General features: G+C 35.9%; 1 protein-coding gene across 3 annotated transcripts in view; it reads right to left on the bottom strand.

Moving 5' to 3' along the window:
- Positions 1–26,546, bottom strand: part of LOC129246906 (rap1 GTPase-activating protein 1) — a 115,345-nt gene that overhangs the window by 69,879 nt on the left and 18,920 nt on the right. The window contains exon 2 of one of the 3 annotated variants that reach the window (XM_054885634.1): positions 25,003–25,690. In XM_054885634.1, coding sequence (XP_054741609.1) covers positions 25,003–25,238 — 236 coding nt within the window. In that variant the 5' untranslated portion in view covers positions 25,239–25,690. The remainder of the gene's footprint in view (positions 1–25,002; positions 25,691–26,546) is intronic. The other 2 variants (XM_054885633.1, XM_054885635.1) reach the window with 2 other exon arrangements.

Below are 26,546 nucleotides of genomic sequence, written 5' to 3'. Positions count from 1 at the left end.
CTATCTGAGGACGATTCTCCCGTTACAACTTCCACTTCCAAACAACTGGCATGCATTGTTTTCATAATTGTCCATCCTTTATTTATACACTAACTGCTCTGTTGTATTTATTTATCTTCAACCACATGCATACAGGTTAATATTTGTTGCTCCAACTTTGCACATTCTGCATTAATACCATACATAAAAACTCTTTCGTTGCCCGATATTAAAGCAATGCAGGTATGCATTAATTTCTGCGAAGTAAGCATTTATTGGATACAGAACCGGGGGTATAGATAATTTGCAGCACCTGACGAATTTTACCACCAAGTACGATTGTTACCAACAAGAGGTATACCGTTCCGATATTAATTGCGCATGCTGTCTATACCTATGATTACGCTCGTGCTTTTTATTGCTTGTCTTGCTTTACTGCACGACTTTTGCTGATGAAATAGAAGTCTCAGTTAGCAGAATACGCAAATTGAATACATATCGAATATCCGTCAAACCCACGGAAACACTTTCTTGCGAAGTCTGGCGAATACAATAAGTTAATTAACACTCCGTATAAGAAAACCTTTCCAGAACCTCCTGGACCGTTCCATTGGTTTTCACATTCCGCCTAGAGTATGCAAACTACATAGCTTGTGAGCTAAGCGATTGAAAACAAAGTCTCATGAACATTACTGAACTCTGAATTCAACGACAGGCGCAAACAATCTCTATACCCAAGCAATACACCTCGATATTTATCAAGCCAGTTCGCTAGACTCAGAATTGGACATACTAAACTCACACACCAACACCTCCTCACAGGAGGTCCCAACAAGAATGTCCATTTTGTGATAATAACGCATCAGCTGACCATCTTTTAAACGATTGTCGCACCTTAGAAAATTTCAGGAAAAAACACGTCGGATCCACCAAATCTTCTGCTCTACTGGCTACTGTTTCTACCACCAATATAACTGCTTTAAACAATTTTTTGAAAGATTGTAACTTAACTACTATGATTTAATATGATTTCCTAATAATAACACAGACTGTTCTATCAAACTATCGAGTTGTAGGCCCTGGCAGCTAGTACTCGTTCTTGTATTAGTTTTAGTATTACCAAATATATTAATTCTAATAAATAAATAAATTGCTGAACTGTTGTTGCTTTCTCAAACAAATTTGTCGTTTGGCGAGCAACGAAATTCTCTATCGCACAGAGAAGTGGTGAATCGAAAGCGGCAAATAGTACACACGATGTACAGGAGGAGAAGTTTCTTGTTTGTAAATGTACAGTGAATGTCATGTAATTTTTCTGACAAAATGGGACGAAATGCGTAAAATTGTTATTAAATTGTTCTTGGAAAACAAGTCTCGATACTATGCCAAAATATCCAAGAGTCTTAGCATAAAAAAAGTAAGCCCACAACATGTTCATAATTGCCTGCCTAACGCTGGTTATCATATCAGAGTGGCACGCCGCAAGCCGTGCATTTCAGAAATGAACAGAAAGAAGAGATTGAAGTTTGCCAAACGCTATATATGTACATAGATGAGCTAGCTAGATTTTTTTTGGGAAAACGTCATATTCAGTGATGAGTCGAAATTTATTGTTCCCGGATCAGATAGCCCTCGAAAAGTTCGGCGAAAAGAAAATGCTTCCTACCGTTAAACATGGAGGAAAAAATGCAATGGTTTAGGGTGCATAAATAGGTTTTATTGATGATAAAATGGACAAACATCTGTATTTAAACATTGTGAAGAACAATTTGCATGATAGTGCGGTTAAACTTGGACTGCATGTTAAAGGGTTCTTGTTTTAACAAGACAATGACCCAAAACGCTTGTCTTATATCGTGTAAGAATGGTTTACTTACCACTATTAGCAGCTTAAAACTCCACCTCAATCACCGGATCTGAACCCAATTGAGCATGACTGGGAGTCCTTAGAAAAGAGAATCAGAAAGCACAAAAAAACATGAAAGGCGTCATTAAAGGCAGCTTTAAGTGTTGAGTGGGAGAAAATTGTAGCTAAGGAAACCAAAGTATTGGTGAAAAGTATGCACCGACGTTTGGAAGCAGTTATTAAAGTTAAAGGCGGGTCCGGAATGCCCAATTTGTATTATATCATTCTAGGTGTCAATCTGTATTTACTGTATTTGCAAAATTTTGTATCTTTTAGAGCCTTAATTTCACTACTTTGAACGGATTTCGCTTTGAACTACTGACGAAACTGCAATTTGAGGTTCATTTCGACATTTTTCGATATTAAATTTAAATCAAACAAATTTTCGTGTTTGTTGCGAGCACTTTTAAAAGTTTGGCATAAGTATAAAATTCAATGAAAAATAAACAAAGTATCGTAAAATAACTGAAAGGAGTAATAATAGTCATACATACGTACAATATTTTCTTCATATGCCGTTTCCGGGTCACCAGTGTGTAGGATTCCTTGTCCATGTTATTATCATACTTCATTTTTATTAAATCAACCAATCAACGTAATCTTAATTTTTTAATATTTGTTTCTATGTCTTATAAGAATCAAATTCAATAACATAGATATAATACCTAGTAAATTTTTTGAAAATGATCACAATCTATAGTGTTCGTTTGTTTTCAGCTCACAAAATTTCAAGCATATTGGCTTGAGTGCGCGCGAGTCTAGTATGCTTGAATTTAACTTCAATTTAGCGATCCACTATAGTGCTTACGAATTTCAGATGTTTCCAAGGTTTACTATGAAAATGTTGAGCAAGTACGAAACCACTCCCAGCAATTTTTCATCGCTTGAAGCGTAAATAATGATTTTTTGTTACTTTCCGCTTGTTTACACAACTCACTTTTTTATAAAAAAATATAGCCTATTTTTGTTCACTCTGTCTTGTTAATATTTTATTAATTACGAATATATCGGAATTACGTATTAGAGCGTTAATGAAACAACACGACTCGAATTCTACTTCGCTACTGAAAACAAATTCGTTTAGTTTTCCTCATCCCCTCATCATTGGCTTTCATCCCCTGCGCAAATTGCTGGTACTTATAGTGCTCACATTCACCGACGTTATCGTAGTCCCTGTCCCTCTCTGTTGCCCGTGAGATATACAAAATTGAGCAAAACTTATCCCGTAGAAAACAACTGCGTTCTTTTAGTTACATATTTACACAATACATCGGTTTGTGTGCGTTTGTGTTTGGTTGTATCGACACAATGTTGCCATTGATATTTTTGCTTACACACTTTTTCACACATCCGCGTTATCAGTTACAATTTTTCATTGTTTAAAAAACCAGCAAATGCAAATAGTTCATTTATCTATGATATAATTAACATTATTCAACATTGTTTTTAAGTTATTTGAATAAAAAGTATAATTTTTCTAAGTTTATTTTGTAAATGATTTCGAAATGTACTGTTTGGCAACACTGTGTGGTGAGAGAGCAATCAGCTGACAGGATTCGACGGGATTTTCCAAAATCCTGCGATAAAATCTACGATACTACGATGCGGAAGGGAAGTAATTTTTCATTTACATGGGGCTCTCATTTATTTATTTATTATTATTGATTGGCCGTTTGTGCACTGCGACTTGAATAGATCTATTGTGCAGCCATGTAGCCTACTCGAACAGTTTTAGGCTATTAATAAATCCTAAAATTGCTACAGGCTTAATTTCTACCAGGAGGTTTGGATTTATAGCCCCATTTCCCATGTAATTTAGTTTGCGTCGTGCCACTGCTGGGCAGGCGCATAAAACGTGTTCTGCTATTTCTTGTGCCTCTTTGCAGAGTTTACAAGAATCGTTTTCTATCACACCTATCTTTTTCATGTGATAATTCAGTTTACAATGCCCTGTTAGTAGTTCAGTGTAACGTTTTATGTCCTTTCTGCTTAGGTTAAGAATTGCTTCTGCCTTTATCCGTTATGGATCTATGAGCCTTTTCGATTGCCAGGCAGGGGACTGCGTTTACGTCGGTGACTGTTTGCAGCATAAGTATTACCGCTTCGGTATTAGGGCAAATACTTTCAAGAAAAATCGTTTCCAAAGACGACGTTTTTGATAGCGTTGCGGCCTGAATAATATTGAGAAAACAAAAAAAAACTTTTCCCTTGAATATTGTAAGGCAAACAGTAGTTGTAGGCATGTGCTTGTACGTAAACAGGCCCTTAGCAGAGTGTACATGTGCTTATACTTACGTAATTAGCTCTTAAGCTAAATACACACCAGGCAACCGTTGAAGCAACGGTTGCAGCAACGTGTTGCCTTTGTTTAAGAAACACGTTGCGACCGTTGCTTCAATCCCAGTATTGTGTATAACTGTGGTGCAGGAAAGGTACAAGCGGAAGATACGTAAAATTAAATTTTTTAAATGATCGACGAAATGCGTAAAATTACTTCTCTTATTATAATTGACGAACTTTTGTACGAAAATGAGGAAGAAGAGATGCAACAAAAGAAGAGAAAAAAAAATCTGGTCCAAAAATTGGCTTTTAAAAAAATCGAATTTTCGAACGAGAGGCTGCTGAAAGAACTGAAGGAAAATGAGCCAGCGGACTATAAAAATTACATGAAGATGGACGAAGCCCTGTTTAGAAAATTGTTGGACTTCGTAAAGGCCAAAATAACGAAACAAGATACCATAATGAGAGAGGCAATATCAGCAGAAATTAGACTGGCAATAACTTTGCAGTATCTTGCAACGGGAAACGCTTTTGCGGACTTGAAATTTTTATCAATTTTATTGTATTCATTTTTTAATTGTTCGTATGCTTTTTTTCTAAAATTTTTATTTTTATATTTTTCACTACTTATGTATATCCCACAGCTCTATCAAATTTTTATATTCGTTAATAAAATTAACATAATTTTCATTATTTTCAATTGCCATTTTTTCCTTTTTCACTTTATTTTACTCCACACGAACCTTCTTCTTTGCTTGTGTTCAACGAACTGAACGACTGCTTTTAAACAATGATACACACGAGGCAACGGTTGCAGCAACCTATCCCAAAAATCAAATTTATTTGATACTAGCAAACCCGGCCCCCTTCGCTGGGCACACTAAAATAGAATAGATATGGTTTAGAACAGAAAATATACAATATAATATGATTTTCATATTATTTATTTCTTTATTCTTTATTCAAGCGCTTTGCCATAAACAATATTTTTTGTTTTTCTATTTGTTTTTGAGTAAATATAAAATATAATTTGAAAATCAGGAAAAAAGAAGATTGTTTTTAAATTTCAAATCAACGCATATGAATAACTAAGAAACAATCGTCTTTTTTCCTGATCATCCATGAATTTTTCGTTTCAATTTATATGTTTTATTAAGCATTGGAGCTTTTTTAACCATTAACCATTTATATTTTTCAACAAAAAAAAACGAAAAAAATTGTTTTTTCCACAAACACATAATTTCATTCGGATTTCACATTAAATTCTCAAATTTCGTAAGAAATTATTCACTGTTCCAAAATCCACTCCAAAAAAATTCACAAACAATTTTTACATGTTGCACTTACGTTTTTTCCTTATGGCATCCAAATCAGAAAGAAATATTGACACATTGTAACTCACACTGTCAATTTGACAGTTCAGTTCCGCCCCAAGCGTTAGAAAAGTAAGCGACATTATGGCTGGCTCAAAAGAACGATGTACCCGTTGCCACTGCTCCGAATTACAACCAAACTTTACGAAACCCATTTTCAATACTTACTTAACAATGTGTGTAAGTTTGGTTTAATTCGGTGCAAAGACACGGCGGGTCCACGTTTTGGCATATATTTCGAGACCCTAGTCATCAATAGGTATGAAAATTACCCCGTATTAAAGCACTTATCAACAGCTTTCATTTGATATCCATATTGTACAAACACATTCTAGGGTCCACGTTTTGGTCTCTATCTCGAGACCCTAGTCACGGAGCGGATGGAAATACTCTGAACTAAAGCATTCACCAACAGCTTCCATTTGATACCCATATTGTACATACACATCCAAAGGTTACCCGGGTCCACGTTGTGACCTATATCTCGAGACCCTATCTACCAATAGGTATCCAAACTATACGGAAACCATCTTCATTACCTCCTTAACAATGTGTGTAAATTTGGTTTAATTCGGTGCAAACACATGGCGGGTCCACGTTTTGGCATATATTTCCAGACCCTAGTCATCAATAGGTATGAAAATTACCCCGTATTAAAGCACTTATCAACAGCTTTCATTTGATACCCATATTGTACATACACAACCAAAGGTTACCCGGGTCCACGTTTTGACCTATATCTCGAGACCCTAGTCACGGAGCGGCATGAAAAATACTCTGTACTAAAGCATTCACCAACAGCTTCAATTTGATATCCATATTGTACAAACACATTCTAGGGTCCACGTTTTGGTCTCTATCTCGAGACCCTAGTCACGGAGCGGATGGAAATACTCTGAACTAAAGCATTCACCAACAGCTTCCATTTGATACCCATATTGTACATACACATCCGAAGGTTACCCGGGTCCACGTTTTGACCTATATCTCGAGACCCTATCTACCAATAGGTATCCAAACTATACGGAAACCATCTTCAATACTTACTTAACAATGTGTGTAAATTTGGTTTAATTCGGTGCAAAGACACGGCGGGTCCACGTTTTGGCATATATTTCGAGACCCTAGTCATCAATAGGTATGAAAATTACCGCGTAATAAAGCACTTATCAACAGCTTTCATTTGATACCCATATTGTACATACACAACCAAAGGTTACCCGGGTCCACGTTTTGACCTATATCTCGAGACCCTAGTCACGGAGCGGCATGAAAAATACTCTGTACTAAAGCATTCACCAACAGCTTCAATTTGATATCCATATTGTACAAACACATTCTAGGGTCCACGTTTTGGTCTCTATCTCGAGACCCTAGTCACGGAGCGGCATGAAAGATACTCTGGACTAATGCATTCAAAAACAGCTTCCATTTGATACCCATATTGTACATACACATCCGAAGGTTACCCGGGTCCACGTTTTGACCTATATCTCGAGCCCTATTTCCAAAATAAAATATGATCCATGTTACTCGTGGATGATGTAGCTTTCGAATGGTGAAAGAATTTTTAAAATCGGTCCAGTAGTTTTTGAGCCTATTCTTAACAAACAAACAAACAAAGTTTTCCAACACGAAAATCATTTGGCAACACAGCTACACACGAGGCAACGGTTGCTTCAACATGGCCGAGTTGCTGCAACGGTTGCCTGGTGTGTATTTAGCTTTAAGACTTATTCGCTAAGCTTTCGTTGTAATTAGACCTTAAGACTTGATGGTAGCGTTTGGTACGAGTAGATGCCGTTTTGTATAAATAAAGATTCATTCGGTTTATCGCGAGCGACGAACACGGTACTATCGGTCATTTGAACGAACCATAATATATGTATTGTAATATTAAGATATATAATATGTATGTAGGTATCAAATGAAAGGTGTTTAAGATTGAAGAAAAACATATTTGGATCTTGCGTTGCTACACTATATATGTAGATAGATAGATAGATTCATTTATTTTTCACAAAAAGTCTTAAGACTATTTACACTATTGTTTATTTCATTAAATGAACATACGACTTTTACGGACTTTAAAAGTCGTCTGCCGGAAAAATTAGGTAGATGTTTATTTTCAAAACTATTCATCTAGAACAAAATGTCTGTACTTTCAAGATCTAGTAATAAAATTGATTATTTGTTTCCATTGAAAAGCATTTAGAACAAGAACTATTTCGGCATTACTAAGGACGGTTTTCCAAAGGAATTACAGCTGTATTGTTTTAATATTTGGCATCGCCTAAGAAAATGTTGGATTGTTGCCTTCTCATTTAAGTTACATAAGATTTTATTGTAAAGGCTATTAAGCTTAATGCAATTACTTCTGGGTTTAAAAATCCTTGAAAATTCAAATTTTTGTATGTCATCCTCAAAACAACTTTGACCTACACAATGGCCCAGTTCTTTATATATTCTGTCCGTACTGTTTAGTACTCTATTCCACATTTTTTGCCTGCTAGTAGTGTTAATACAATTTAGAAATATTTTGCTTTTTGTTTTGTCCACTTGCTTTTTTCTAACCTCGTTTCGTTCCATTTCAAATTCTAAACCAATCTTATTTGATTTAAAACCTTAGCCAAGAATATCTTTCTTTTTAAAACTAATTTTGTTTACAGATGGTGGAGTTTCAAGGCTTCATATTCAAAAATTGTTTTTTGGATATAATTTAAGATATCGCGATACTTGTTTTTAAATAAATAGCATAAGGAGGCGAACTGCTTGGAGCTTAAACATTTTTTTTGTGAATGGCAGTTGTAATTTGTCAACATTTTCAAACACACAGTATCTCCATACCTACATAACTTTGGACAGCTCGACAGACTGATTGAAACAATTACCATTTTACGTCTAAGTTTATTGCTTTCTTTTCAAAAAAAGTTACTCCAGTGTTTAATAGAGTTTTCCTTTTGTTGATGTTTCCAGAAAACCATTTTGCGGGTAACAATCATCCCCAGGTAGCAGTACGTGTCTGTTATAATAATATTCTCTGAGGTGAGGTAGGTACACTAGGCAGGGCTAGATTACTGGGCCGCAGCCCTTGGTCGGGAAAAATCCCGAGTCATTCAGGTAACGTGAAACCGGCTGCCATGGATATATCCTCTCGTTTACACTCGTTTACTTCGATTTCTGTAGAAGCTGTCTTAATACAGAAGAAGAGGAAACAGTCAGACACCTTTTATGTGAGTGTGAAAGCCTAGCTATGAGAAGGCTGCGCACTCTCGATGCAGCATTTCTAACCGATGTAACGGACATAGCCCATCTAAAACTAACGAAGCTCTGCTCGTTTATTAAAGCAACCGGATGGTTTGAAAAGGAACACGTAGAGTAAGGATAAGCTCCAGTGGTATCACAATGGACCTGCCGAAGGTCTAAGTGTGTCTTGCGACAACCACCCTACCTACCTACCTGCACTTGCCATTTTTCTTTTTTGCATCGTTTGCTCCCACGACGAAAGACCATTAGTTCCGATTCGGCTATGTTAACCTTCATGTTCCATTTTTCACAGTAAACCTCTAGATTATTTGCCATTTTTTGAAGTGAATTTATTTCATTTGCCAAAATAACGTTATCATCGGCCTTGTATTAAGATTGTCAAATTTCAAACCACTACCCAAATCTTCATGCAAGTCATTTAAATATAGCACAAAAAGTAAAGGAGACATCATACACCCTTGCTTTACCCCCGAGAACGTTTCAAAATCATCTGGATAATCTTCAACTTCTGAATAATCTTGTCTCTAGATATATGTAGCTGTTCAATGAAGTTAACACATTCGGAAAATATCCGCATACCACATATGGTAGGCTGTAAATGAAATTAAAAACAACAAAAAAGGCATAATCTATTTCTTTTCGTTAAATTTTAAGTGCATTATTGACGTAAGTGTGTAGATATTGTCAATCGTTCAATATGATGAAGTTATTTTCTTCAACCCATTAACCCAGTCGAGAATTTAAAACACCGATTAGAATTTTTGCACTGCAATTCATAAAAGATATTCCTCTGTAATTTGTGTTAAATTTGTTTGAAAAAATGTCTCTCACTTTACCAGTTGGATATAACTTATTTTAAATTTCCACAAGCTGGTCCAAAAACCTACTGGTGGAATTTTTGAAAAATTCATATGAAATCCTCTCAAGCCTAGACGCCTTGCATTATTTCCTTTCGTATTATTAATCATTGTAACTATTTCGTGCACAGTGATTGGGCAGTCCAAGAAATAAGTTTCTACTTCTATAGCAGCGTAGATAATGTTACTCGCTGTCTGGGTTGGATTTAAAATTGTTTTGAAATATTCCCTAAACAAAGACGGATTTATATTCCAACCAAAATCAGTTCGTTGACCACTTATTTCATTTGCCAGAGCCCACCAATCTTTGCTACAATTAATATCATTTATTTTTGGTCATAATAGTTTCCTCGCTTTATTCACAAACTGCTTTATATTGTTTATTTGCCGTCAAATACCTTCCGCTGTCAGACTGTAACTGTGTTTCGTTATACTCTTGAAGTGCTTTGAACCACATTTTACCGAACTTTTCACTTCGCCAATTAAACAAAATCACTTTTTTATGTAGAGTTTTATTTATTACATGTCTATCTGGTAAGGAATTATTGATTATTTTTGTAATATTAGGTTGTTGAATAAGTTTTGCGGTTCGATAAGAAAAACGCAATTTTATAGTTTGAAATGCACTTTATTCCACTTCCACAGCTGAATTTTTTTTCGGTCTGGAAACAGATGGAAGCCCATAGGGGCCAAATATGGTGAATACGTTGGATGCTCCAACAATTCGAATTTTAACTCATGGATTTCAGCCATTGTCTTATGACACGGTTCATTGTCCTAATGAAAAATATTTTTCGTTTGCAACCTGGGCCTTCTTTCACGTATTTGTTCCTTCAGTTGAACTAAAAGGTTACAATAATATTCGGAATGTATTGATTTACCAGTTTGTAAGTAATCCACAAACAAAATTCCTTTCGCACTCCAAAAACTGATGCTCACACCAGCCTGGCCGATTTCTGGACAGAAACTCGTTTCGGAGCAGAAGAGCTAGGTTCACAACACTCTTTAGCCTTTTGTTTTGATTTAGGATCATGGTGATCATCCATAGTGATGAATCGACGCACAAACACCATTTTATTCTTTCGAAAACACTCAAAATGTTGCTGAGAAAGTCGCATTCGAATGTGTTTTATTCCATTGCTAGCGACTACGGCACCCATTGTGTACACAGCTTTCTGAAACCCAATACTTCAGTCAAAATATTTCTTACAATGCCCAATGAGATGCCTATGGCTTCTACTAAATCTCTTTCAGTCACTCGTCGATTTTCTGAATTTTCTCTACGATTTCGTTGACGTCCTTGACGTGGATCGTTTTCAAGGATTGTACGACCACGTTTAAATTCAGCAACTCATCTTTCTATTCCACTTATTGATGGCGAAAAGTCCTATATACTTTCAACATTCGTTCATAAATTTCCGTTGCTTTTAAGCCTTCCAAAAATAAAAATTCAATCACCGCACAATACTTGATTTTTTACGTTGTAGAAAATACCGTGACACGTTGGTACTAAATGGTTTGTAATCAAAGAATGAATTGGCAGATTGAAATGAAACCTCATATACACTTGCCAGAAAAAGTATCCCTATAAAAAGAAATGAAAGCAACTTATTAAGAAATTCAAAAAATTAAGAATAAAAAAAACTAAAACATTTCAAACTGTTATGAGAAATGTTTAGTCAGTAATTTGTCTACAACTTCTATACATTTTTTCCTAAGTACATCTTTAAAAATTAAATTTTACAAAACAAAAACAAAAAACTCCACTTCAACGAAGCAGACACATACACATGAAAACATGGATTCACCTTAGTATACAGTGGCATATTCATATCCAATAACGGTTTTATTTTAGTTTGTAATTGATTTCGCTTTGACTACATTACTTTGGAGTTATTTTAAAGTTTTTGTGTGCAAGAAATAGCGATGGCCCTCAAAACTAAGGAAATTAGTGTTGGCGAGGGAAAAATTACTTCAAACTTAGAAATGAAGGCCAATCTTTCCGCGAAATTGGGCAATTCATAGGAAGAAGTCACTCTTTTTTGCAGTATGTCGTGCAAACATATAGTAACTACAATACAACTGGTTCAATTGTGTCAATGCCACGTTTTGGTCGACCTAGTAAGCTGACCGTACGTGAAAAATGAACCATATTGCAATCAGTGAAAAACATTCCTCGAATTACGGTTTCTCAAATATGTAAAAACATTTCTCAATTTCTTTGGCAAGCATGTACACGACGATACTGTAAAATACTTAAAAAAGATGGGTATCGCGGACGTGTAGCACGTAGAAAACCGTACATATCCGAAACCAACAGAAAAAACGCATGGATTTTGCAAACGAATACGTTAACAAGCGTCCAAAATTTTGGGAACGTTTTCAATTTTCGGATGAAAGCAAATATTACATACATATTTGGCATTAAAGGAGGAAAACGAGTGTACCGTAAGAGTGGTACTGCGCTCGAAAAAAATCTTGTACCAACTGCGAAGCATGGCGGGGAAGGTGTGATGGTCTGAGGGTGTTTGGTTGCGCAAGGTGTTGGCAAATTTGTTTTTATAGAGTCAACAATGGATCAATTTTCTTATTTAAATATTGCATGATGCAAAGCGTTCAGAAGTTGCAGCTTGGTAATGATTTTTGGTTTCAGCATGATAATGATCCCAAGCATTCGGCATAAAATGTTAAGCTCTGGTTGCTGTGCAATAAAAAATCACCAATTGTATAAAAATTACTGACTAAACATTCCTCATAAAAGTTTAAAATGTTTTAGTTTTTTTTTACAATAAATTTCTTAATATGTTGCTTTCATTTATTTTTGTACGGATACTTCTCTTGCAAGTTTACGTTTATATGAAGAGTGTACCAACATAATAAAAAAAATGTAGGCTAGTAGCAATGCCCTCTTTTATCGAACCGCAAAACGTATTGAGCAACCTGGTATCATCTAAATCTAATTCGTTCTTTAGCATTTTCATATTGCCTTCGAATTCTTCCAAATTATTTTCGGTACTAACTTGCATTTTTAATTATAACAATCCTTCAAATTTAAACATAATCTGACCAGATTTTTTTCTCAACCGTAAACCCAACCCTCTACTAAACCCAACAGCTTCTGTCCTACTGCACAATTATCCTTAACCGAACTACCCATTCCTCCAATAAATGCCAGATTACCGTCTTCATCACCTTCTGTTTGCCCATTCATAATTACAAGACCATTTAAATTTCAAGTTTCTCTAAACTTTCTTCCGTTTGCATTTATCGTAGCGTCCTTTGATTTCCTCAGTTCAAAAATCATCCTCACATTTAAAAATGTCGTCAAAATCTTGCATCGCATCCCCTATCTTATCATTCATGCCCCCTATTATTATTTTATTGTTGTACTAATTTTGTGGGAAAGAGTTTTCAAAATTTTCGAATTCTCGAGTCGAGTCCTTGCGTTTTATGTAAAGTGTAAATAATTTAAAAATTTCCATTTTTGTTTTTACCTATGTTATATCATATTATATGATCCTTAAATAAGCATTTGATTCCAATATTTTCTATTCTCTCTTTAACAAAATAAACAGCTCCGCCTTTAGCTCTTTCGAAACGTTTTTCTCTACATAGTTGCCACATCCTATTTTAAATATAATAGCTCAGATATTTCCCATAGCGTGAAATTTTATTTCCTTCATTGAGCGTTTCAATTAAAATTATGATACCAAATTCATTTACGAATTCCAAAAGTGCGGGAAAGAGCAATTTGTTTCCTGTTTGAGTGGGTTTGATGGGGTATGTGAAAATGTGCCAAAAAATGTAATTGTGCCAAGGTTACACGGGACTCTCGGCTAAGTTGGAGCTCTCGTCTGCCATGGATGGTGGTTGGATTCCAAGGTAATCAGGCGGGAGCTAGCGTGCAGTTTTGTCTCTTGGACCGCAGCTATCTTGATACCATACCGGCTCATGAAGTCGACTATTTCGTCAATCTTGCTCGTGAGTCCGTTGCAGTTCAGTTGTAATAGCTTGAAACTTCGCGGGAGTGGAATCGTAACTCGGGGGGTGAGGGACGCGTGGTGTTGTCTACGTTGGTCCTACTGTGCGTTCCGCAAAAGTTGTTGTGACCTGACGCTGACGGGCGGCCGCGCCACTGAGGGCGGTTGCGGGTGCAGAGCTCTGCAGCAGGGGGCAACGAAGTCGCATGCCCACTCACGGGTGGTGTGCAGGCCGGAGCACCTCCGAAAATGGCACCAGCCATTGCAAGAATTGAATTAAACTCTTGTCAAGTTCCGAGGAACTACGGTCTGACACACGGAGCAGACTGTGCGGGGGACCAAGAGCTGCTGGTTTGTCCCCGCACTGGGATAGGAGCAGGAGGGTTGCGGGTCAGTGAAGAAGTTGTGTTGCGCGTGGGGGTTCCTTACCGTTGAGGTATTGTTGGTGGCGGCAGTTTGACGTGCCGGCACGGAGGGCGGTACCGCCGTTGAGGCAGAGGACGCCTGAGGGCGGGAGCAACACGTGGCCACATACCTTGTGGACCACTCCCTATGAGTCTTAAGGCCTGAGCAGGTCTTAAGATGGCACCACCCGTTGCACTTATTACACCTAACCGAGGTGGTGTTCGGGTGGAGCCGTTTGTGGCAGATGCAGCAGTAAAATACTTGTGGTCCACGGTTGGGTTCAACGCCAGCTCTGGAGAGAAGTAGTGATGAAGTGATGAGAGTCTTGTAGAGTGTTAGTTTTGTTCGACTTTACTGCTCAGTTGCCTACTTAGTCCAAATTAGCACTTGTTGGCAAGGAAGATTCTACGTTGGATTTCAAGGCTGACATTGTTATCGGTGTTAATACTGGTTTCCAATCCGCTCCTAACCATCTCAGCACCACCTCTCCCCGCCTTCTCCCTGCATCCCATCGGTCTTCCTCTCTCGCCTCACCCCTTCGTAATGGTATCACAAAGGACGAATCTTTCTTCGGCCAAGTGTGCCCATTCCCTGGGCAACCATACCAACCTAACCTATCGGTGTTAATGCTGGTTTCTAAATAAACAAGTCCTTTACAACCTCGAAATTATAACTGTCAACAGTGACGTGGGTGCCGATACGCGAGTGCGCCGACTGTTTGTTTGAAGACAGGAGGTACTTCGTTTTGTCCTCGTTCACCACCAGACCCATTCGCTTTGTCTCTTTATCCAGTTTGGTGAAGGCAGAACTAACAGCGCGGTTGTTAAGGCCGATGATGTCAATATCATCGGCATATGCCAACAATTGTACGCTCTTATAAAATATTGTGCCTGAGCGATTAAGTTCTGCGGCTCGTACGATGCTCTCCAACATCAAGTTAAAGAAGTCACACGACAGCGAGTCAACCTGTCTGAAACCTCGTTTGGTATCAAACGGCTCGGATAGGTCCTTCCCAATTCTGACGGCGCTGCTGGTGTTGAGCAACGTCATCTTGCAAAGCCGTATTAGTTTTGTGGGGATACCAAATTCCCTCCTGTTCGTACTGCCCAAGTCTTACTGTTGCGATATCTGTTAGAGCAAAGTAAAGTCTTCACTTGAATTATCAGAAACCCTTGTAATTTGTAATTTATTTATTTGACTTTCTTGCTATTTTCAATTCATAATAGTAGTATTTTCATAAATTTATTTTTATTTATAAAATTATTAACACACTTTTATTAGGTCGGGTTGTATGTATGTATGTATGTAACGGAATCTTTGAGCTTAATTTTCACTGGCTTCTAAAAATCTGATCGACTTGAAATTTTGCACACGTATCAAGGACCGATGACAATGCAATAATTTGATAAAAGTTTTCCATTATCCTTATTAGGATAGCCAGGATGAATATTTTCTTTTTTTTGCTGTGGGCAAAAAGTAAGGTGAATTTGGTTGTAAAATGAAAAATCTTTATTTATTCTTGTAAATCAGTTTCTCAGGCTCCCTCCACGAAATAAGTTCTTCATCCCGATTACTTCTTTATCACGGCCGATAACTGCATAGCTTTAGACTCACAGTCGATAAGAAAGGAATTAAATGTAACACGAATATATCGAATCATTAATTCACTGACTGCAATGATAACAATAATCTTCAGTCATAATAAAAAATAGTTTAAAAAAAATAACTAAAAAACACGCTTTTTTGCTAATCGAACTAAAAAGTAGAAAATAAAAAATAGTTTAAAAAAACTAAAAAACACGCTTTTATTGCTAATCGAACTAAAAAGTAGAAAATAAATTTTAATGACAAAAGGACCTAGAATGAAGTAATAGCAAATCGAACGATCAGTCAAAGTCAACTACCTCAGAACAGAATTATAACAAAAATTAAGATACAAATAGAGTAATTCAAATTAGAGTTAAAAGCGTGGGATGCTTGATATAGTAAATATTACAATCATTCTATTGGCAACTACCTATGTACAGAGGGTTATGAAAGTGAAGCAAAATGCTTCCCACTCTTTTAACTCTAATTTGAATTACTCTATTTGTATCTTAATTTTTGTTATAATTCTGTTCTGAGGTAGTTGACTTTGACTTTGACTTGATTGTTCGATTTGCTATTACTTCATTATAGATCCTTTTGTCATTAAAATTTAGTTTCTACTTTTTAGTTCGATTAGCAATAAAAGCGTGTTTTTTAGTTTTTTTAAACTATTTTTTATTTTTTGCATGGTTTGCTTAATGCTACGATTATTTTATACAATATTTTCTTTAATATAATCGATCAATCATCTTCTATATATAATAATATTTCTTCGGTTTTAACAGTGTTGGCAATTCATTAAGTAATTTTAATCCTTTATATAATAGAGTGTTTTGTGACCTACGAGTTCTGTACATATTAATTCTAAAATTTCCTTAAATTATACGGTTGCACTTCCCCCACATATACTAGTAGCCTTGATAAATATATGGGTAACAGGTTATATATCATTTTAAATATGAATAATAAAACATTCATTACAGTTATTTGTAAATATCGAGTATGCATTTTATTGGGGTCCATAAAGAGCACAATAGAATACAACGCATACCCTTGGTTATTGCCTCTAATCAACTAAACCGGATTGTGTGTATGTTGAATACATGGCTACCTAACCAAAAAAAGATGTATGGCGTTATGGGGCAAATTTTCACATCATTCTGCTCACCTGAACGGACATTGTGATGCGTATGAAAAGCTTAAATTGGCGAGATACTCATAACTTATAGTAATACAAGTACATAATAACGTGAATACGCGTTTACCCGAAATGAATAACTCAATGGCTAAGCAAAATATTATATGAATGAATCTAGTTGCGACATAACGAACGGTTGATAAAAAATAAAACAAGCATATTTTTTCTATTTCTTAATTAAGAGTGGGTAATGAGTTTGCATCTATCACATACTAATATTTAATTACAACTTTCGTATTTATGGAAGGTTTTGAAGTTTCTGCTTTGTTGTTTGACATGACTTTTATAGCTTCAATGCTGCTAAATATTTGCTGCAGTACTAAAAACTAACAATTATTAGGACGGAAAATACTTTTGTTTCATTCATATCGTCAATATTTGGTAACAAAGTGTCCATGCACAAATCGTTTATTTGCTGCAAGAGTGCCATAATTCAAAAACGCAGTCGAAGTTTTCAATTTACTAAGTATGCTTTATAAGTAAAAGTAAAGACATATCTCTGAATTTTTTACACATACGCAGTATAAAAGAAGAGCTAGCGGTCATTTTCCGTCAATGTGTGGCAAACAGACATCAACCCAGACAGAAAATATATATTTTGAAGCCAGAAGGTTTTAAAATCGATAAATTGTGCTAAGAATAATTCGCGAAAGCACGAAGCGAAAACATTTCTCTCTCAGATTTATTTATGCGCAGTGAGAGACTAAAGTTTAAATACACCCTTCAAAATTGCAGTTTAAAGAAAAGTACACATTTTACCACAATTGTAAGAATGCAGTTTTATTTCATTTCATAAATGATAGAAAACAAAAAATAGTTTCCTCGCCGCAATCATAACCGTGAAATTTATAAAAACAAAAACGTTCACTGAATGAAAATTTAAATACGCATGTATGGTTTTTATTCACAAACGATTAACGTTATATCTGTGGTTTTGATCAGATTTGTTATTTTTAGTTGAGATACATATGTTATAAGTTGTATTTTTATTATCATCAGTGCCAGTTATACCCCAAAATATGGGCAAAAGAAAAGAAATAGAATCGATTGTTAAAATGCTAATTATAAAACATTTAAAATTAATTTAATTGTTCCACAACGAGCAAATATTATCGCTAGTACTTCCAGTAAGCAAGTTCACTCAAAACCGTGCAAAGAGCAATGCGGTAGAACGGGTATAGAAGCAGAGGAAGAAGTATTTAATATGAAAGAAAAATAGAGGGCTTAGATTGGAGTTTGCAAATAAGTTCAAAGAGAAGTCCGTAGAATCTAAAACTGCACTTTTCAGTGATGAATGTTAATTCAATTTTTCGGAAGAAAACCTAAAACAGCGCGTCCCACAAGAAATTTGCATACAACAGTAAAACACGGTGGTGGCAATGCAATGGTTTTGGAAACAATAAGAGCAGGTGGCATCGGATATTAGGCCTTTATTGGTGAAAATTTAAAGCTTTGTGTGAACAATTTGGGTCTTGGCCCACATTGAAAATTCCAACAGAACAACGATACTAAGCACACCGCACTTTCGGTAAAGGAATGACCGCTTTAATATGCGTCAGCTTTATAGCCCTATAGCCCTCCTCAATCACCAAACCTAAACCCTATGCATGTTTAGGAGTTAATGAAACGCAAATTATTTAATGCAGCTGAAACTAGTAAAGATTCGCTAAATGAAGCTCTCAATAAAATATAGTCAGAAATAACAGTGTCCGAAACGGAGAATGGGGTATTATCCATGCCACGTCGTCTACAAGCAGTGATTCGGTGCGGTCCAACAAATATTTTTTAGATATTAAATTTAATAAGTTTTACTGAATTATAGTTAACTTTTTGCGAGTATTTAAACTTTTGCCCAAAGAACTTTTTTGTTTTTGTGAAGAACCTATTTTTCGTTTTGATTTTCTATAATTTATGAAATGAAATAAAACTGCATACTTAATATTATGTTAAACTCTAAATTTAATATTTCACTTTTCCTTTGAATACACAATAATTTTATTTCCATCTATCAATCAATCACTCAATCGTCACTGCTTCTTCAATCAGCTGTACAAATTTTTTATAAGAAATGAATAAAAGTGAGCTTCATGGGAGTTAGATAGGTGGAAAGTGCGAAACCTGAAACCATCTTTTAAAAAAGGAGCATCGAATATTAAACGATTTTATTTTAAATATGATGAAATGGTATCACCTTGAAATTTCAATTAAGGTGTTGCAAATGTGATCCTACTGAATGAAATATTCAACAAATGGAATTGTTCCCCATTAACTCCTAAAATTTAGAGGAATTTATCTTCGTCTAAAGTTGTTAAAATGTTATTGTATCAAATATTTAATAATTTAATATTTATTATTATTTATTCTTTTGAAAATCTCAAAAGTATACAAACAGTAAGAATTCAAAAATACACGCATAATTTTTTTTTATTCATTTATTCATTTAATAAATCTAGAAATACAAAGTCTTTTACAGACTATATAGATCTAACAGTAACAATATGTGTATTCTGTATTTGGTGATTATTTAAAAAAATCGTTGAGTGATAATTTGGACTTTTATTTACATAGCGATAAATCAAAAGCCAAAGAACTTGAAATCTGATTAAACTCATTAAATGTTCTAATCAAAGGACGTTTCGAGGCATAAACAGTTCTAACCCGCTCCAGGAAGAATAAATCATTACTCTGAAGATTTTTTCGAGGTATGTGAAAATTAATGCACTCCCTATGTGTCTTAAGGCCTGAACAGGTCTTAAGGTGGCTTCACCCGTTGCACTTATTACACCTAACAGAGGTGGAGTTCGGGTGGAGCCGTTTATGGCATACGCAGCAATAGAGTTGCTCCTGTGACGTAAGGAGTGGGGTGATACACTGTTCACTAGACAGGGTAGTTTACTGAGGCGGCAGCCCTTGTTCGAGAAAAAACTGAGTCATTCATGTCATGTGCATGCAACTGGAGGAAGCCGGTTCTACCAAAAACGATGGCGCTAATGAGCAGCATACGGGCATGCAGCTTAGCGCCTCTAAAAACGACCAATAAATATGGGTCTCAAGGTTGTCCAGATCAATCTGCAGCACTTCAGGACTGCAACGGACAACCTAACCGTTCTCCGATTTGAGGAGGACGTAGACATCGCACTGATACAGGAACCCAGAGTGCGGAGTACTGAGGTAAGCGGATTCTCTCAAAAACTACAACTTGTACTATTAGCGGACACAGGGTAACCCCAGGGCATGTACTGTAGCAAAAAGACATTTAAACATAGTTTTAATCCCATCCTATAGCTCATCGAATTGGAGGCTGCTGACGGCGTCAGAATCAAAATTGCCTCCGTCTATATGGCACACGATCAACCAGCACCGCCTGACGAGGCATACCTTATGGGGGAGTACCGAAACGAATGACCAATGTGAGTCCTTATACAATATGAATTTATCATTAATACTAACCTAACAGTATGTAACAGTGGTAATACCCCGACTTTTACCTTTCCATGCACGGAATGCTTTAGAGGAGGGGCGGAAGTAATAGATATAATATTACTGTCTGAAGATACCTCAGTAAGGGTAGAAAATTGGAGGGTCTCAAACAAAAAAGCCTATTTCGGACCATAGCTAGATCCTCTATAACCTGGATCTTGAGGTAGATCCACTTTTGTGTTTTTTTTTCTAAAATTTAAATAAATACAATATATACCTAATAGCAAAATATTTCAGTTGGTAACGGCTTGCTGGGTAAGGAAGGAGTAAATGCTGTTATTTTCAAGAAATGTGAAAATTAAACAACCATTGCTCCCTCCGCAACTGTTAATGCCGACTTTGTTTTTTCATTTGGACGCTCTTAAGTATTGATTCAAAACGGTCCCGAACGAAGTGATACAAAAACACATATTTTGTAAACAATTATACCATGGAATGAAATAAAAAGTAGAAAATAATTTTTCTTAGACTTTTAGACTGTTGATAAATTTCGACTTCAAAATATTAGCAATAGTAACTGATTTAAAAGTAATGAGCCTTATTTTTTTTAAGCAGTTTTATTAAACCTTTTGGCTTATACAACTAATATTCCTCAAAATAGAACCCTTGAGCGTCAATACACCGCTGGTAGCGGTCCTTCCACTGCAGGAAACATTTTTTAAACTCATCCGCCGGAATCGCGTTCAATTCGGCTGTCAAAGTTTTTTGGATCGCCTCGATGGAGTCGAGGGAACAAGAAGAAGTCCGGAGAGGAGAGGTCTGGGCTGTAGGGAGGGTGGGGAAGTGCCGGTTTCGGTACTCGTTTTGTTTAACTTTACGCAAAATTTGATCGAGTAACGTTGCTCCAGCGATCGCTGCATTTTCGCCACTGCAAAATCCTAACACATTTTTAAAACAGCTCTCACGCGCGGAGCGATGTTAACGGCACCGCTGTTGCCAGCGAACTGGGACCGGTTTCTAGTGGAAGGTCCAACGATCATTTTCCCCCACCAGCCGATTCGGTTGATCGCTTGGCAGACGCTCCGCGCGAGGAGGATCATTACTTTTCAATCAAACCCTGTATACAATTTTTTTCTAATTTTGAAATACGCCCCACACATCTAATAGACTTAAATTACATCGGATAAACAAGAAAGTCGATTGCACATTAAACGTCACAAAAGACGCCGAAAGGTTAGATAACAATTTTTTAATTTTGATTTATTTGATATCACACGAGATCAAATGGGTTCCTTAAAAAAAAATAATTACTATAAAACGGTTTGTTTAATTAAGTAGTACGAACATGTGAATTTCCTTTTAGTAATGTGTTTTAAAATTGATATCTCTATGTTTCGTATTCTCAAATAAACAAAATGTGATATTACGAAAAATGTGTATATTGTAAAATCGCTGTGTTAGAAGGAAGGAGTAAACTACTCGCTTTGATTTTTAGGAACCCAATTAAAAAACAACGAAAAAAGTTAACAGAAAATCGAATTTGTTTATATAACCTTACAAAAGCCGTTGAATTGGCGACATTGACTACGACTTATTGGCATCGGAGGTTTTCATAGATTGTAGGGTTGTATGTGTTTAGACGTATGTATACAGCTATGGTTGCTATTGTGTTTTTATTTTGTCAAATAATCAAAATTTTACTTTTTGCCAGTAAACTACAATGAATCAGTATTTTACATTACTATCCGAGTGTCTGCACATATGTACATATTTGTGATAATTAACACGATATTTCATAAGCAGGTATTGTATTATCTTTTCATGATCCGTCCAAACGTGCTGTGAAAAGGAGGAACCGGTTCGTGATAAATATTTATGTATGTTTTTACCAATAAATGTTTAAAGATAATTTGCATAGTGTTGGCTGTTGATTGCTCTTTTGACGCAATTTTAAAATACAACAAATTTCCAATTACCGTTAACTACAACAAAAAATTCCACTCACCCATTGTGCGTACATATATGTATATGTAAATATATACATACATATGTAGGAATAAATAAGACGAAATGAAGGGGTGGTAAATTGTAGACATTCCAAAGTTTTTGATATTTTTGATTAATGCTCTCAACACCAAAGTGACAAATTGTTGCAACAAATGGACCCTAGTTCTAACAATTTTCGGCTGTTTATAATGAATTATTTTCAAGACCCTCTCAAAAAAAATCCTCTCTAGGTAGTTTCAAAGTTGAGTTACTTCCCTAAACACGTTTACACATAATTAAAGAAATTTTTACCCAGGTACCATACCATCCCACTTGTATATAATCACTGAGTACGAAAATCCAAATAACTTTTCTATCCTGTTGTTTCGAGATATCGCCAAATAACGGCTTTGGGTTAAAAATATAGTAGATCATAACAACTTTTTATTATCGAATTTTCATATTCAACGACCGATTTTCGTTCTTTGGCTTGTTTTTGCTGTTATAAATATGAACTCGTAAGACTTCATTTATTTAGAAACCAGCACTAAGACCGATAATACTGCCAGCATTGAAATCCACTGTGCGTGGTGACACTTTCCAGACTTCCACAAATGGCACGCACGTGATATTTGAGCCGCTTTCGTCTTCAGCTTTATTTTCAATCTGATATTTTTTTTTTAAATGTTTGCTTTATTCTGCCATTACAGTTGTTAGGTTGCTTCACTGATGTGCTAAAGTTTAAGTATAACGAAAGAGCTGAAAAACATAGCATTTTTAACCCTTAACGACTTTCATGCAAAAACGCTTATACATACACATGCATGCAGAAGATAAATACAAAGAATGCAACTTCATTGTTACATACTTTATTTAGTTATGTATTCTACATCGGTATTATTTGTACATGTATGTATGTATTCTAGTATTAGTGGACTGCTACTGCTACTTCTACTGCATTACACAATATTTATACAAGTACAGTAGAAATGCGATTCTTGCACGTAATGAAAACAGGGCTCGGTGAAAGTTTCGAGGTTGTCACAAGTACTGAGATAAAAATTAAAATAGTAATTTTACTGATAGCAATCCAAGTTTGTTTGTTTTTATTATATATATACACCCCTTTTGGGTGTTTGGCCGAACTCCTGCTCCTATTTGTGGTGTGTGTCTTGATGTTGTTCCACAAATGGAGCGACCTACAGTTTTAAGCCGACTCCGAACGGCATATACATATTTTTATAAGGAGCTTTTTCATGGCAGAAATACACTCGGATGTTTCCCATTGCCTGCCGAGGGGCGACCGCTATTAGAAACATGTTATTCTTAACGGTAAACACTACGAGATGCTTTTAAATTTAGCTTGAACATTTTCAAACACAAAATACAGCTTGTTTTCTGATCTAAATAAACCAAAAAACTTCTATTCAATTTGTGGTGAGCTAGGTTTTTTTTCCCACACCAGAAACAATTGCAAAACTCCTAAGTTCAATACTTTTCTGTGCACAAAAGCGCCATGGCAAAATAAATCTTCTAATAAGGAACAAATACATATGTATTCATTCGCCTATTATAGTAGCACAAATGTAATTGGTTTTACATACATGTATTTCAATAATGATAATCTTCTTGAGGATTCCGGCCTCTCAATCGATCAGGCAAGAGTAGGTTAACTGCATATACCTTCTGCTCAAATATGAACGAGACGGTATCAATAAAACGGTCCGCGGATGACATATGGCAAAAATAAATTTTTTGTTTTTTGGTAGGACTGTTATAAGCTTACATGGCAAATTTCAGCGTGATATGTCACATAGTTTGTTTTCTGTGTTACTGTAAACAAGTCAAGCTCGAGTATGTTCTTCGAATTTAACGATGGAAATTCAAGTTGAACAAAGAATTTGTTTGAAATTTTGTTATTCCAACAAAATTTCGGCTTAAAAATGTTGCTGACAACCTATGGGGACTCTGCTCTATCGCGTGCACGTGTTTTCCAATGGTACAAATCGTTCAAAGAGGGCCGTACATCGGTTGAAAACTTGCCTCATGAACGTCGTCCAGCAACATCAGTAAACGACGAAAACATCGGAAAAGTAAAGGAAATTGTGCTTGAAAATCGCACAAATCGCAAAATCGGTTAACGCTGAATATTATTTAGACGTTTTAAAGCGTTTGCGCGAGGAAGGAATTGTGGGACAACAAGTCATGGTTCTTGCATCACGCTAATGCACCAGCTAACACATCACGTCTTGTTCGCGATTATTTGAACAAAAATAATGTTAATATGGTTCCGCAAGCACCGTATTCGCCTGATATGGCTCCATGTGACTTTTTCCTGTTTCCCAAGCTCAAGTTGCCGCTCCGTGGAAAACATTTTGAGACAATTGAAGACATAAAACAGAATTCGAAGAACATACTCGAGCTTGACTTGTTTACAGTAGCACAGAAAACAAACTATGTGACATATCACGCTGAAATTTGCCATGTAAGCTTAAAACAGTCCTACCAAAAAACAAAAAATTTATTTTTGCCATATGTTATCCGCGGACCGTTTTATTGATACCGTCTCGTTCATATTTGTGCAGAAGTTACATACTGTTAACATACGTACATAAATGTTAAACGTATTAATAAAACTTTATATTCGCATGAAATCATTGTCTTGCGTTTTATTCCATCTCGACCCGCTTTTATTGGAACACCTTTATTGTATGTTTTTCTCCAAAGCAAGATATTATTAGAAACTTGAATTTTCTCAACTTACCCTGATTTGATGCTGCCGCTTATTTGACACTGTGATACCTCCGGCACAGGATATGAATGCTGACGTAGCAGTGATGGCGAAGTAGAGGCAGTGGGAGTGCGCCCATTACTGCTGCAGCTACTGCCGCTGCGCTTAGGTGACGTCGAAGTAGATGCAGGTGTTTTCGGCAGGGTTGCCACCACATCGAGTGCAGTCTCCGTGTTCACTACTTGTTCCAACATATGAATTTTCAGCATTTTGATTCGTTATGGCTTTTTGAGACGTATACATATAATTGATCTATTTTTAATAAACTATTTTGGTAATATTATTCACCGATTCAGTGAGTGACTATCTTTTTAAATTTTTGGTTTAAAATATTGGCATTAGCGTGCCATTTATAAATATACATAATTAGTTGCTAAATATTTTCACTTTGACGATTATTTTAGGTAGTGGTTTCACTTTCGCTTCCTCTTTTGGAACAGCAACGATATCAAATTATTTGTTTACTTATTGCTTAATTGTTGTCGTTGTAGCAGCTTACTTTGACCTCGTGTGCGATTGCTATGTATTTTGGTGGTATAATATTTAGATTTTTCACTATTATTATTACTTTACTTGTTTTAATTTCTTCTCATAATGATAACCACATACACATTCTTTGGATTGGCCCTTTTGGTATTTCTGCTTGTGTTGGAGATTACTACTTAGGTAAAAGTACATTATACAGACATAAGTACATACATACAGATACACATATGTCAAAAAGTAATATAAAAAACTGTTTTTATAAACATATCAAGTATAGTAAAAACATATTTCAAGCTGAAATTCACCGCTTCCGTTGATTAAAAATTTGTTTTCATTGTTCTTGCTTGTTGGTCGTCCGAAAAGACTACCGGTCTGTGGTGTGCGTGAGTACAACAACACAATCCACGTATGCTCCCATAAACAAAAAAAAAAAAAACACAAATAAAGTATTGCTATGCTCATCAACCAAAATGGAAAACATAGCAATAAAACGGAAATAATTTTACAACATCAGCAGCCTAAGCTTATATGTATATGCCCATACGGCTCACGCATATTAACTACATGCATTTATAAGTACATAACCACGCTCTCCGCCGACAGTTTTCGTTATGTATCAGGTCAGTCCATAAGTTCGTGCGTTTTTTAAAGGTGATTTTAAAATTAATAAAAAATATGTTTAAAGTATTTATTAATCAATAATATATTTTTCTTCATTATCTACAATGTCTTCCCAATGTTTAGGCAAATTTTTAATTCCTTGCTCAAAAAAATTCTTTGTCCTTGGAGCCAAAATACGCTTCGATATCCCTTTTTATAGCTTCTTTTGAGGAGTAGTTCTTGTTACTCATATTGGATTCAAGTCCACGGAAAAGGTGATAATCACAAGGTGCAATATCCAGAGAGTATGGTGGATGCGGCATTAGCTCCCATCGAGCTGTTCTTGTTGTTGTAGCAGCATAAACATTCCCCATTCTTACATACGGGGAATGCTGCTGGAGTAGCAATCTTTGGCCGGATACAAATCCGGG

This window comes from Anastrepha obliqua, chromosome 5, assembly GCF_027943255.1.
Source record: "Anastrepha obliqua isolate idAnaObli1 chromosome 5, idAnaObli1_1.0, whole genome shotgun sequence".
NCBI lineage: Eukaryota > Metazoa > Arthropoda > Insecta > Diptera > Tephritidae > Anastrepha > Anastrepha obliqua.
The sequence above is the reverse complement of the archived record's forward strand: the minus strand, read 5'-3'. Positions and strand labels throughout refer to the sequence as shown.